The sequence below is a fragment of the Megalobrama amblycephala genome, linkage group LG22 (assembly GCF_018812025.1).
Source record: "Megalobrama amblycephala isolate DHTTF-2021 linkage group LG22, ASM1881202v1, whole genome shotgun sequence".
Taxonomy (NCBI): Eukaryota; Metazoa; Chordata; class Actinopteri; order Cypriniformes; family Xenocyprididae; genus Megalobrama; species Megalobrama amblycephala.
The window spans coordinates 12295440-12310142 of record NC_063065.1 but is presented as its reverse complement, the minus strand read 5'-3'; the positions used below and the strand labels follow the sequence as shown (position 1 = coordinate 12310142).

The following is a 14703-nucleotide window of genomic DNA, read 5'->3' as shown; positions in this document are numbered from 1 at the left end:
TTGAGAAAAGACATTAGCTATGTAGATTATGTTTCCCTTTGATACTGGCCTCTCCTGTTAAAAGTTTTCGAATGGGCGAGGGAGTCGTATAAACCCAGGCAGTCTTTTTTGTTCCCCTCGTTTAAAGCGTCTTATTGAAGTCATTTCGAATGTAAAACTCAAGTCATGTAATGCTGTTTTTAATATAATATTATTTTCATACTAAAAACTTTTTGTTTTGTGCTTCGAATTGTTTGACTCCTTTGTTAAACGCCAGCCACAAAAAGGTAATTTGTACAACAGCTAAATAGACGTCTTTTTGCTGATGTGGATTTGCCACACCCGACAGTAATGATATGTTGTGTATTGAAAATGAGGCCCTTAAATGTGGTTATGGCACTGGGGAGATATCCTGCTTCTACTGTTACACCTCTGGGCATCGACAGGGTCGGGAAAAGCCTTTGTGAAAAAAGGGTCATGCAAAACCGTTTTCCCCCCCTCGCTCCTCTCCCCTTTGCAATTCTTTCTCTCTCTTTTTTTGGACTTAAACAAGAAAGAATTAAGCCTCCCGGTGTCCTTGGAGGCTAGAGAAGCTCTTGATGTTTGGATAATACCACTTTGATGGATTTTTCATCAGTTCTTTCTGCATGGCAACAAATAAACAAGTATAATTAGACTTGTGAAGGCCCATTCATGGCTTTGTTAGGATTAGATATATGTGCAGTTTGCATGCTGTGACTCTCCTTTGTCTTTCCCTAACTCACTATGACATTTTGATAGAGGATTTAGTGTTGAGAAAAACCCCAGCAGAGGCTGGGGTGACCTTTCTTAAATCGGATATAATTCGAAGGCGTTTTACCTATTTTTCCTGTTTTGTCTTTCACACTCGTACTGCAGTTCCACGCATGTGCACACTAACGTTTAACGTTTGCCTTCGACTCCAAAAAAAAAAAAGAAAAAAAAAAGGACGACCTGAAAAACTATTTAGGGAAGAAAGGGTGAGTGAAATCCTTTTTCTTAGGGAGGCGGGTGGTTGGATCAGGGGAGTCTTAGCACAAGGGTAAACCTAGCATTCCTACTCCATTATTCCTGTCTCTTGATCAGATCACATTCTTTTTAATCACTTCACAGGCAGCGTCTCCACAGAGCACCGAGAGAGAAGCTGAGACAGTCTTAATTAAAAAAACAGAGGTAGAAACACTGTTTGCCATCTTTTTCTTCTAATGGGAACGGGAGCCATTTCCATGCAATGAGATCTGTCCTTATTGTTTTGAGAGAGCGCTCTTTTGGTTCCAAGAAAAAGAGCTTAGTATTTGTTTTTTTTTCTTTTTGTAGCCTTTGCTTTTTAGACCGAATAGAAGGAGGGAAAGCAAGAAGAGAGAAAATCTGTTTCACAGTTAAGTTACAACACGTTGGAGGAATTGTAGAACGGTGTATAGAAAAAGGTGTTAACAGAGGGGGAAAAAGCAGTCAAAAAGAACATAGAGCCCCTTTTTAATAGCAAAGTGCATACTTAAGACTACTTTCTGTCTTTTGGATGGAAAAGAGAGTATGTAAACTATTGAGATTCTCTTTTCTTTTCTTTTGAAGAAAGATGCCTGCATGTGATTCTTTTAAAGTTGTTCTTGTCAGGCATATTGAGCACTTGAGAATGTCTGGATAATATTCAGTGACTTGTTGTAGCAGTGATTTATTTATTTATTTACTTACTTACTGTGAGAACAAATTGATGGGCACACTTAAGTTACCAGGCTGATTGTCAATGAAATGTCTTCTGATGCAAAATATCAATATGAAAGCGAGAGGTGCTCTCAGCATCCCCGGATACTTGCCTTGTATCAAAACAAGCACAGCTCTGAGCTGTTTAGCTCTTTTGTGCCTTGCTTTATAATTCATAGCCATGTAATGATTCACATGCATAGCCAAAAATGTAGAGACACAGGCAAATCCAGAGGATGCATCTCTCTCAGCACTTCAAGTGTCAAGATATGCATAATTCATCTCAAACTGCGCGTTTTATGTCCGGACCCGCATTAAGCGATGTTGTGTGTTAAGGATTGGAAGGAAAAGCAACAAACACGCATAGTTGCACACAAAATCTCTGCATAAATTCTGTTTTTCTGCCACCTGAAAGAAAGAAAAAAGAGAATGAAGAAACCAGGTGTGTAATTACAGCTTCCTTATTGTATTTGATACCTTTTAAAGGCTGAATTCAAACAGAAACAAATCACAGGCAGCCGCTGACAAGGTAGACACATGAGGGAGAGTGTGTGTTTTGTGAAGGTTGCTTGTTTTATGATGTGCAGTGGGTTTTGTGTTAACGTCGCTGGAATGTTGTGTGCGGCTCACACACTCACCCAGCGCCCACAGGCCCTGGAGGCACAGCTGCTGGCTCTGTGATCTTACACCGGGAGATGCAGAAATTATCACAGGAGAACATTGTAATCTAGCCCTCGCTTCCCTGCCAAACGTGTGTTTTTGGAGACGTATTCCTCTCGGCTTACATAAATGACCCCCCGCCCCACTTCGCCACTGCACACATACATAGACACACCTTTTTCTTTTCTTGTGTGAAGCTAATTTTAATAGGTGCTAATTTTGCACTAATTGCTGCGTTGTTTTGCTCTCAGGGCATTTGGGAGCAATCTCAGGTCTTTATTTTCACATTGTGTTTTCATGTGCAGATCACCCCCACCATCTTGTTTATTATACAGTTTAATTTTAATTTCAATAATGCAATAGCTTATCTGCATTATTTTTTATTTCTGTATGTTTTGCTCATCAGTGTTAGCTGATGAGATTATACTTGATTTGAATAGTAAAAATATTTGTGTAATATTCATATTATATCCTCAATGTATTTAGCCAAGGCATATTATAAATGAATCACCAAATTGCTTTGTATCAAAATAGATATCCACAAAAAAAAGTGATTTGCACACAGCTAGGTGGAGAGGTCATGGCTGTAATGGTTGTTTAATTTTGCATCATCTTTCAACCTCATTCCCATTTGAAAAAAAAAAGTGCTTTTCCAAATTGCATCGTGTTCAATAAGCTATTATCAGATTTCCTATATTTTTGAGAATAATTAGAAAATAAAGCCTGGCACAGCAGCAGACAGAGCTGCCGTTTTAAAATTCTGAGACTGTCTTGACTGTATTTAATTTTCATTGAAAGCACAGCAGTTGCAAGCCTGTCATTGTTGGCCTTCACCACAAATCTCTACCTCTTCTGCACACACTGATATCACCCTAATAATTTGGAGCAGCTGGGTTTCTCTTCACTCTCCGGGCCTCATTCGCCGAGCCTTGGCATGATAGGCACAAACACTTTGAATCCAAATCTATTCAGTGTCCAAACTTATGTACCAAGTCCCAGTCTTTGAATCTGCATTGCCAGCCTTGAGAATAAATTGTCTGTGGTCCAAGAAATATGATTGAAGGGTTTTCATCAGCAAGGTGCATGTATGATTTGTGAAAGCCAGGAGAGACCCTGATTGGGCAGTGACAGTTGGGAGATGGGCAGCCATCCAGGATAGATAACATCACAATGGTATTTCAAATGGTGTGCTTTATGTGCTTGGGTTTTTGTGAGCTGCCAAGGATGAAAAATGAAAAACAAAAAAAATATGAAAAGAAATTGCGAGATGGCCCTCCCGGGGTGACTGGCCTGGGTGTGCTAAATATTAATTTGAGTTTGGGGTGATTGTCGGAGAGGCAAAAGCGTGGGTAAGAATTTGGATGGCTGCTTACTCAGGGCTTGTTAGATACCTGCTGGGGGATCTCTCAGAGGGAAGATTTGGAGTAAGCTGATTTACTGAATAACATAGAAACCAAAGAGATACCGCCTCTCTCTGCCAAAGTGGTCATGATATGAATGTGGTGGTTCATCCCCCTTTTCTTTGCTTATTGTAATTATGTTGCAGTGATAAAGGGGCTCACAGAAACATTTGTGTGGAAGTGGACTTATTTTAAGGGGAGTGCTGCACTGGTTATTGAAAGTCTCATACTTAAACCTTTTTTAACTATTGAAATCTCTTGCTAACTTCAGCTAAAATCGATGGAGTGTATCTGTGCATTTAAAAACCATACAGCTTTTTTCTAGATAGATCCCCACTGCTCATTTTTGAGCTAATTCACGAGTAATTGCAGAGCAGGAATGCTTTCTGTATTATCAAGGACAGCACATGCTGAAGATCAGGTATGCCATCATTATACACGTTCTAATATGTCTTTGCTCTTTTGTTTTTTTATTTATGCAGGTCCCTGACAGGCTGGATGAAATGAGATCCCCATGTAGCGATTACCATGGAAACTTGTGACTCCCCTTCTCTCTCAAGGCAGGAAAATGGGCAGCAGATATCAAAGCTACGTGAGACGACACATCTTGATAATGAGGTGCCAGAGAAAGTCCCTGGGATGGAGCCTGACAAGGAAAACAGCCCTGCGGATGACAACCTGAGGACGGAGGAGAGCCGTCGAGAGACCGCATCAGGACTGAACGCGGAGAATGCGATAGGTGCGGCCACTAAAGACATCCCCTGCAACGAATGTGCCACTTCCTTCTCGAGTTTACAAAAATACATGGAGCACCACTGCCCGAACGCTCGCCTTCCCCTTCTGAAGGACGAGAACGAGAGTGAGGTCAGTGACCTTGAGGACAGCGATGTAGAGAACCTGACAGGAGAGATAGTTTACCAGCCAGATGGCTCAGCTTTTATTCTTGAGGACTCCAAAGAAGGTGGCCAGAATGCCCAGTCAGGGGTCAAAAGCCTCTACTCCCCAGCACAGTTTTCAAACTCTCAAACTGCTGCCGGGGACAAGACTGAGCAGTCGGCCACAGCCCCCATGTCCTTTTATCCACAAGTGATCAATACCTTTCACATCGCTTCATCCCTCGGGAAACCATTTACGGCCGATCAGGCTTTCCCAAATACCTCAGCATTAGCAGGAGATGGTCCTGTGTTGCACAGTTTCCGTGTCTACGATCTCCGACACAAGAGTGATAAAGACTATCTTACCATTGATGGTGCAGCCAAAAACTCCTGTGTGTCCAAAGATGTTCCAAACAATGTGGACTTGTCTAAATTTGATGGTTGCATTAGTGATGGGAAAAGGAAACCTATTCTGATGTGTTTCTTGTGCAAGTTGTCTTTTGGTTATAGTAGGTCATTTGTAACCCATGCTGTGCATGATCATCGGATGACCCTCAATGAGCAGGAGCAGAAGCTCCTTAGTAATAAATATGTCTCTGCCATCATACAGGGCATTGGTAAAGACAAAGAACCTCTTATAAGCTTTCTGGAACCAAAAAAAAACAATTCTGTGTTACCACATTTTTCTACTGCAAACTTCATGGGCCCTGATCCAGGCATTCGTAGCCTGTGGAACACCTTTCACATGGAAAATGGTGATTCCCTGCAGGCTGGTTTCGCCTTCCTGAAAGGAAGTGCCAGTTTGGCATCTTCTGCAGACCAGTCGCCCAGGAGTGCCCAGATGCCAAAGGCTGAACTGAACCTCGGGGTTGCGGCCACCTCGGCGCTCAAGTCCCCCGTCGGCTCCGCGTCTCTCCAGCGCTCGTCACCAGGGGCTGGGTGCAGGGATCAGGAGAGCAACTTTGAACGGCAGAAGGACGTTAGCACTTTGCATGCGAATGGTGAGCTCCCCATCAAAAGCGAGCCCAGAGATGTGGCTGATGCTGAGGAGGATGAAGACATGTATTCGAACGAGCTTGATGACGATGGTGTTTGTGAACTTGGGGATAGTACCAGTAGCAAAGATTTCCCTCTCTTAAACCAAAGCATTTCTCCTTTTTCGTCCAGTGTGCTAAAATTTAGTGAAAGGGGTACTACTTCCTCTGTGACTGTTGCCAATGACCTAGAGAAGACAAAGCAAGCTGCTGCCAGCTTGGACTACAGCAATGACTCTACGAGTGGAGGCAGCAAAGACGGCTGCGACTCCAACAGCGGCAGGGATGGCAGTCCACCATCTCTTCCTCTTGACCTGATGCGACGAGATGACGAGAGCCCAGGCCCACTGCACCAGCATGCTGCCACGCCCAGCACCCCTGGCACCCCTGGCCCAGGAGAGGGCTCTCCTGGAAGTGGAATTGAATGCCCCAAGTGCGACACTGTCTTAGGTTCCTCCCGTTCACTTGGTGGTCACATGACCATGATGCACTCACGGAACTCTTGCAAGACGCTGAAATGCCCCAAATGCAATTGGCACTACAAATACCAGCAGACCCTGGATGCTCACATGAAGGAGAAGCACCCAGAGTCTGGAGGCTCTTGCGTCTATTGCCGCACGGGCCAGCCTCACCCTCGACTAGCCCGGGGCGAGAGCTATACCTGTGGCTACAAACCTTTCCGCTGCGAGGTGTGCAACTACTCCACAACCACCAAAGGCAACCTTAGCATACACATGCAGTCAGACAAGCACCTCAACAATGTGCAGACGCTGCAGAACGGAGGAACTGAAGCCATCTACAACCACACTGCTCCTGTGTCAAACGCCAGCCTGAGTGGATGTGGTACGCCCTCGCCCTCCAAGCCCAAACAGAAGCCCACGTGGCGATGTGAGGTCTGCGACTACGAGACCAATGTGGCTCGCAACTTGCGCATTCATATGACAAGTGAGAAACACATGCACAACATGATGCTTCTTCAGCAGAACATGAAGCAGATCCAGCACAACCTGCATCTAGGCTTGGCGCCGGCCGAGGCAGAGCTCTACCAGTACTACCTGGCCCAGAACATCGGCCTCACTGGGATGAAACTGGATAACCCTTCAGACCCACAGATGATGATCAACCCCTTCCAGCTTGACCCTAACACTGCCGCAGCTCTGGCTCCTGGTCACGGTAAGTAGTTTTCCCTTGGATATGCTTGTCACTCACTTTCTTTTGTTCTCTCTTTCCTTCACTGACTCTGGTCTTATTACTCCTGTCATTATTGTATCCTGCTCTCAATCTGTTCTGTGATTTGAGCTGCTATGTGAGAATCTGTTTCTTCATTTTCTAAGCTTAGTCCTTCGCTCCACCCAGAAAAACCTCATCTTAACATGGACTGTAGGGAAGATTGCATTCAACACTAGCAACTCTAGATTTTTTAGCAGTAGCAGTTTTTGTTCTTTCACTTTGTCGATCAAGACCAAACACAGCATTTCTGAATCTTTTTCTGAAAGCTGATACCCTTGTGCATTTATCTCATGGATTTTTACCTCCATACTTAGTATAGACTGACACATATACATTAGCCCGTCAAGAAATGTTGTTTTCACAGAATACATTGTCTTTTATCTAGCAACTCAGAAACTCTGTCTGACAAAATGCTATATTTGTACCTTGTCTTGATCTTGTGTAATTATTAATTTCAAAGCTTTTTTCCAGGGGGGTTGAGGGTAAGGAAAATGATCCAGTTTGCTTCTAAAAGTGCAGAGATCAAAGGACTAAATTACAATTAGATGTAAGCTGATCTGTTTTTTATTATTTTAATTTTTAGGACTACTATTGAGGCAGGCTTGTTTTATATCGATCAGTTTGATGCCTTTAAAGAGAGAGAGAGAGAGAGAAACGTGGCTGAGTACAAACTCAGGAATGCCTGGTAGGAGTAATTAAAGCTATCTGATGAGGGAGTTTAGAACTTGAAAGGGATGATTGTAATTGATCCTGATTCAATCCTATTATAGCTTTTTATAGTTAAGGCTTTATAAAAGCCATACTCCTTACTGGGGCTTTATTTTATCAAATCCTTTTGTATGGGTGCCCTACACCAGTGTCTCAGCTCTTTTTTATATTTCATTTAATAAAAAAAAAACCTTTTCTCTTTTTCTCCTCCCAATGACTGGGCCCCACCTCTTCCCTTCTCCCTCTCTCTCCTTCTCTCCCTCTCTCTCTCACTCGCTCTCTCTCTCTCTCTCTCTCTCTCCCTCTCCCTCTCTCACTCTCTCTCTCTCTCTCTCTCTCTGCCTGCAGTAAATAATGAGCTGCCTGCGGAGCTGCGTCTTGTGAGTGGTCAGCTAATGGGTGATGACCTGTCCGTCCTCTCTGCTGGGGAGCTGTCACCTTGCATCAACGACCCGCTGCTGAAACTCTTCCAGTGCGCGGTGTGCAACAAATACAGCTCTGACAGCCTGGAGGCCCTCAGTGGGCACGTGGCGGCAGAGAGATCGCTTCCGGAAGAGGAGTGGAGAGCCGTGATGGGAGACGTCTACCAGTGCAAGCTGTGCAACTACAACACGCAGCTCAAGGCCAATTTCCAGCTCCACTGCAAGACTGACAAGCACATGCAGAAGTATCAGCTGGTGGCCCACATCAAGGAAGGTGGCAAAGCCAACCAGTGGCGTCTCAAGTGCATTGCCATCGGCAACCCTGTGCACCTGAAGTGCAATGCCTGTGACTACTACAGCAACAGTGTGGAGAAGCTAAGACTGCATGCAACCAACCAGAGGCACGAAGCGGCGCTGAAGGTCTACAAGGTCAGTTATGTTTACTTTGTGTTGAACTGTGTCATGACCCACTGTCCTAGTTCTGGATGTTCTCTGTAGGTTAATATTTACTTTGTTTTATTTAACTTGTATTGCATTACACATATTTTGTATTTTGTATTGCATTACACATATTTTGTCACTGCGATTGACGGCGGACCGTTAATTCAGTGGTCATGGTCAAAAGAGCACAAACGGTGAACATTTGTTTTGTAGCACTTTTTTTTTTTTTATGATGTCAAATGTCATTAGTCCAGCTGTAAATTTGATTTGGCCTTCCATGCTCGCCCTTTTCCCAGTTTCCTCTGCTCTCTTTCCTGTAAAGACAGGAATACGCCAGTCAGCCTGTTTACATGATGCCTTTCAGAAATCAAACCTAATTGAATTTATGCCAGAAATATCAATATGTTTAACAGTTGGCTGCTGTTATAGCACTTCACTAAATTTTCACCTCTGTGGAAAGCTGCCCCATCAGCTGGTGAACAACAACAAACATGTGAACAGCTGACGGATTTTGAATGTGTGACCGTGTCTGTTCGTCCACATGCATGCATAAGAAAGGGAAAATGTCATGATTATTTTTAGATCACCCTGCTTTATACCAGTTTTTTAACATGTACAAATCACGTTTCAATGTACCTTCTCTTTTTGATTTGCGGGTCATGTTTTACTGCTGTGCTCCAGGCCTAAGACAGATAACTGATCCACAGCGATGGGGGTTGAACAAAGGCCACTGCAGCCTCATCCTGTTCTTAAGTGCATTTGGGTGTTGACTTACTGGACTTGTGTGATTGCCTGAAACAATAATACTAACATCCTGAAATCATAGACCAGCATCACATCCCAGACACATTAGTGGACTTCTCTGGATAAACTGTATTAACTTAATGAGGATCTATTGACCAGCATTAGTCACTTTTGACTTGTGTGCTCGTAAGCCGGACTGGGCTGTATATTTAGAAAAGTGAATTTAGCAGCTGACAATGGCTAGACTACATAAGAAATTGGCAGCCTTGTGATGATAGCAATAATGCGAACAATTCATTACTTTGACCCAATTACGCCTATGGTCATTCAAAAAGGGCTTTTTAAGAGGAAAGTACAACTACTGTCACTTTCACACTGTTGAACCTCCTGAAAAAGATTTAGGTCAGGACCAAATGCTCAAAAAGGAGAATAACAAATGGTCCGGTTTTACTTTTCTTTTTTTATACAGAAATTAGACTTTTAGCTGCTTCGTGTTATTAATGTGTTCAGACAGTGTTAGAAATACAGAGCAAGTAACTAAACAACAAAGGGCAAATCCTCCAATGGGTGAAGTCAGCATGAGGCAAATAAAGGGGCTGAAAGAATCGCATGTGGTATTTGGAGGCCTGGCATTAAAGACACAGTCCATGGGAATGTTTTGAAATCCTTAGCAGTTTAGAAAGGGGTGGGGGGTCAGGGGGCTTGGCTAATTCTCTAAGCAAATAAAAAGGCTCCATGGCAACAGAGAGCATTTCGGATCACATCGAAAGACAAATAGATTGGAGATTAGAAGAAGAGAAAGGCATAGCTTAGCTATGATCTTAGTAAGTCTCGCACTAGATTTGTTTCTTCACGTGCATGTGTAGTTGGGTCATTGCCTGGTTATTGACATGATTGTTTGCGTTCATTCTGAAATGTTTAATTAGAGTTTACCTGATTTTTTTTTAGGAACTAAAAAATCATGCATCTTTTACACTTACACATTCTTTTCTAGAACAGCACATGCAGAGCATGTAGGAGTAAAATGGTCTCCATCTTTTGGGTTTAATCCTAAACCAGCACAACAGTTGTGTTTTTTTCTTTTGAAGCTTGGAAACGAGTGATGTAATCTAACAGAGAGAGAAATAATCTAATGAAATCTGTAGTTTTAATAGTTTTTATTAAAAGTTAAAGTACTTGCTGAGGTAAAAAAAAAAAAAAAAAAAAACAGCACTCAATTGGACGCCTACCCATTTGAGTTTTATTGGCTCACATTTTAAGAAGTGTTAGAACAGGTGATGGGGGCTGAATTTTGATGGAGAGAGAAGGGTGTCCATTTGACACAGAGGGGGTGAGGGGGTTCGCTCTGGCTCTCTCATCTCCTTGCGCCCCCACCTTTACCCAGAGAGAGGGAAATCTGTTCTACAGATGCGGCTTCTAATGCTTTTGGCAGAAACCGGACCGTTTCGCTCATGTATATTTGGTAGTAAATGTTGGGAAAAAAGAAAAAGAGGTTTCTTTATTTGACTAGAAAAACACCTCGTCTTTTATGTTCAAAGGTGAAAGGGTAGCGCACTAAAGAACAAAGTATTGATGACCTTTCCATATGAGCCCCAGAACACAAAGTATCATTATGGCCCAAAAATGATTGAGGACAAACAAAAAGCATATTCAGTATTTTTATTGCAGCTTTGTACCTAATTTTTTTTTTTTTTTTTTTTTTTTGGTAGAGGAGTTCAGATTTTCCAGACATTAAAAAAGAGCTAAATTACATTAGCAGTGCAATGTTTCTTTTCTGTGAAAGGCTACGGCTTCTCATAGGTGGTTTTAAAGCTCCCAAGCCCACACCTAAAACAGCCTTGGATTTTATTCACTATTATGAAGTAATTCGGCTATTAAAATAAATACAATACACATTCTTGACCTCTTAGTGTTTGGCTTTAGCCTACAGAAATGATATATTGTCGTTATACAATTATCGTTAATAAGCACTCAAATAAACGCAGATGTAGTCGAGTGTAAATCTGTCAAGGCCATTCAAAGGCTGCGTAACGCTTGATTAAGAAACGGTGAGAAATGTGTGTTGCTCCAAAGAGCCGATTTGCGCTGGGCACTTGGGTCATTTGAAGTCAAGAATGTTCATGGTCAATGTGTTGGAAGCGGGGGGAAAGGCAGATACGACCCACACCTGTTCACCAGGTGGTCCTCGCTGTGCTCTTCTCTTCTATCTCCCACTCTGCCTCTCATTTTTCCTCCCCCTCTGTTTGTCTATTCCCTTCTTTCTCTGTACTTCCGCTCTCTGGAGGCTTGTGTGCAGCACATAAGGATGTCCAGCATGTATCCCCCAGTTGCGCGTCAGGAGCTATGAACTGCTTAATTACAGCAGCCACCCCCCTCCCAGAGCATCCGTCATCAGTCAAGCAGAATTTTCTGTCTGTCTGGAGTGCAAGGCTCCATTTCCATATTTGTATTTTCCTCCTTTTTTTCTTCTTCCTTGTCTCCTTTCTCCTCGTTTTGAGCCACAGGGGCCGTAGCACACATAATGCTCCTCTCTCTGGCGGAGGCAGGCAGGGAGATGGAGCCACAGCGACTGGCTTTCCGTGGCCTTGTCCCCAGGGACAGGCAGATAGCCCATCTCATTATCCATGATACGGATGGCAACACCATTGGTCGGGGCAGGGAAATGAGAGGGGAAATTAAAAGAGGGGAGCAGAGAAAAGAGGGAGGAGGAGAGAATGCGAAAGTGAGGAGACTGGAATTTCAGATTTATCAAAAGATTTTTTATGTTTTTCCCCTTTTATTCTCATCCAGAAGGTCAGTATTTCCTCCTCATTTCCCTTTTTTTTTTTCTCTCACTCTTTTGCTCTATCTTTCTATACCAAGATGGCTGCCGGTTGATGGGCACATTATATTACAGCACATTCATTACTGAAGGTCAGCCTCACTCCTTCTCATTTGAAAATCAAATGCCCCATATATATGCAGCTCAAATTATTGTCTGTCATTTCCCCCGATCTGATGGTAAAATGGACAGGAGATTGAGTTTGAGGGTATTTGCATAAAAAGCCATTGTGCTATAGAAGAACGAGGAGGATCTATTTTGCAATGAGCCTTCATATAGCATCATCATCATTGGCGTTATCCTATAGCACACATTGTATTTTATTTTGGGGCTTCTTTCTACAGTTTCTTAATAAATACAGGCTGGATTCAAACCAGAGTCTCCAACGTGAGCACTAAAAAATTTATTTCATTCATAGTCATTCCAACTGACTTTCTTCTGCAGACCACAGAAAATATTTTTTGTCCATATAATTAAAATTAAAGTCAATAGCATTAGCAAAATAGCATTGGGCCCTTATGACTTTTATTTGATTACAAACAGCAGTTAAAACATACTTCAAATTTGATTTGTTTAACCATGTTTGTTGCATTTATTCTCTGCAAACTTAGACACTTTACCCCATAGAAAGCATCCAAACCTGGGAGGAGTTGAGAGAGAATGGCCAATAAAGAAAAGCGGACATGGCCCAGTCTCAGCTGTTGTCAATAAAAGCTAGTTCCCCACAGTACCAGAGGACTTTGCACAGGTCCAAACGGCCTTATGCAAGCCCTCGCTTTACTTTTCGAATGCAAACAAAACCACAGGCTCACAAACGCGTCCGTTTATCCACTTACTCTCTGCAGGCATAAAAGTATGTCAGCACTCTCTCAGCCTCCCGCTCTGACCCGACAGAGGGGCCAGATTATTCAGACGCTCTCGTCTTTCACCTGCACGCGGATTACAATGGGAATCTTTCAGGGGAGGGCACGAGGGGGAGGGGGTATAATTAAAGCATACAGACAGACGAGTGTGGGTGCAAACACAAAGCCTAGGCTTCAGCTAGGCCCTGCTGTCATTAATCCTCATAGATATTAATAGGTATTTCTCCCATCATGCCCTCCCCGCTCATAAGCAGATGGTCATCTCCACACCGGCCCCACAGGACTAACGTTTGCTGACGGACAACTTAAAGCACTGTGATAAAGTGTGGTGCCCCAGACACCCCTCTCTGCTTGGTTCTTTCCTGTTTTGCTGTTTTCTTTTCTTTCTATCTTATGAGATGGGTGGGGGGGCTGCCATATGAGGATGCTCTGATATTAATAACCAGATGTGATCTTCCTGTTGGCCCTGGGTCAGAGAGGCCGGCCAGGTCAGCCCATTTGTCTCTGTGCAGGCACTGTGAAGGCTATTGAGGCTGACAGGTATGGGAACCATAGCAGGGGAAATAAGACTTACCAAGCCCTGAAGGGGAGCGTGGCACTCCCAGGAACAAAGAGTGGCAGGAGTTTGTCATTTTTACCCCTTTCCTTTCTTTTCCTCATTCTTTTCTTTTTTTTTCTTCCTCCTTTTTTCACTCCCCCCCCCTCCACCCCTCCATTTCTCATGGGATTTGGGCCCAGCTTAACAAAGGATGACTCACAGTTCTCTGATAAGGCCAGCCGTGGAAGGACTTGAATTGCAATAATATGATATTCTTGGTGAAATAGCTGGCTGAAGGTAATTAGCTTTGTTTTAACTCTCCAGACACAGACATAGAGCAAACATATGACTTTGTCTGGAAAGCATTATTGGACAATAAATGTATGCCTGAACGTCACACGTTCCCCCGAGGTCTCCCCTGTAACTCAGCTGAGATTTTTCTTTTCAATGCTAACCTTTATTCTCCCAGTTATTTTAAGTAGCTACACGCAGGCTGCATGTTTAAAAAACCAAGAATCATCCCAAAGATTATTAGGTCGGTCAACAATTAACGGCAGAGAGAGAGAGTTTGCCGAAAAGATTGGAATTAAGATCAATATTGACGTGTGTCGTTTAATAAGAGCCACGGCCCAGAACGGATGCCCGAGTGAAGACAGAGCAGCAGTCATGGGTGGCAGTTTTTGCTCACATTAACAGACCTGAATGCAAGAAAGCATTCCTCAAGTAATTGATTTTAAACATTAGGTGCTCACTGAATAGATAAGTAGAGTGTGATATTCGATTACAGAGCAAAGAACTCATTTAACCTCCTGTTCTTTCCTGGCCAGGATTTCCAACACAATACGATTTACCTCCCCTTAGGTTCAGCAGGATTAGACTGCTACTAGTAATCCTTAATGCTTTGAAATAGATCTGATAGAAGTCCCACTCACTTGTTTGGGATTACACCCATGATTTTTTCCACATTTAGTTAAATTAACCCGTTGAATTATCATTTTTATAATTGTTAAAAGCATTTCCGTGAGACGCAGATGGCCTTTTTATGTAATGCGGTGTACTGTAATTACAATTTTTCCAACATTCGAATGCTCACCTTAGTTTCCCATTAATATCACGCTTTACTGAATGCCACCAAGCCTAATGGTTCACCCAAAGGTGCAGTGTGTTCGAAAAGAAGGCTGCCTGGTTTTTGTGATTCTCCAGAGAACAAAGGCAAACATTTCAGTAATCTTCAAAGTGGCCAGTGGTATGTTGAGTGGACCGTGGAAT

The 14703-nt window shown here is 43.0% G+C and overlaps 1 protein-coding gene across 14 annotated transcripts in view; it reads left to right on the top strand.

Moving 5' to 3' along the window:
- zfhx4 (zinc finger homeobox 4) overlaps positions 1–14703 on the top strand; it is a 293522-nt gene that overhangs the window by 232547 nt on the left and 46272 nt on the right. For all 14 annotated transcript variants that reach the window (XM_048174499.1, XM_048174498.1, XM_048174497.1 and 11 more), the window contains 2 exons: positions 4241–6840; positions 7954–8456. In XM_048174499.1, the coding sequence (XP_048030456.1) occupies positions 4287–6840; positions 7954–8456 (3057 nt within the window). In that variant the 5' untranslated portion in view covers positions 4241–4286. The remainder of the gene's footprint in view (positions 1–4240; positions 6841–7953; positions 8457–14703) is intronic.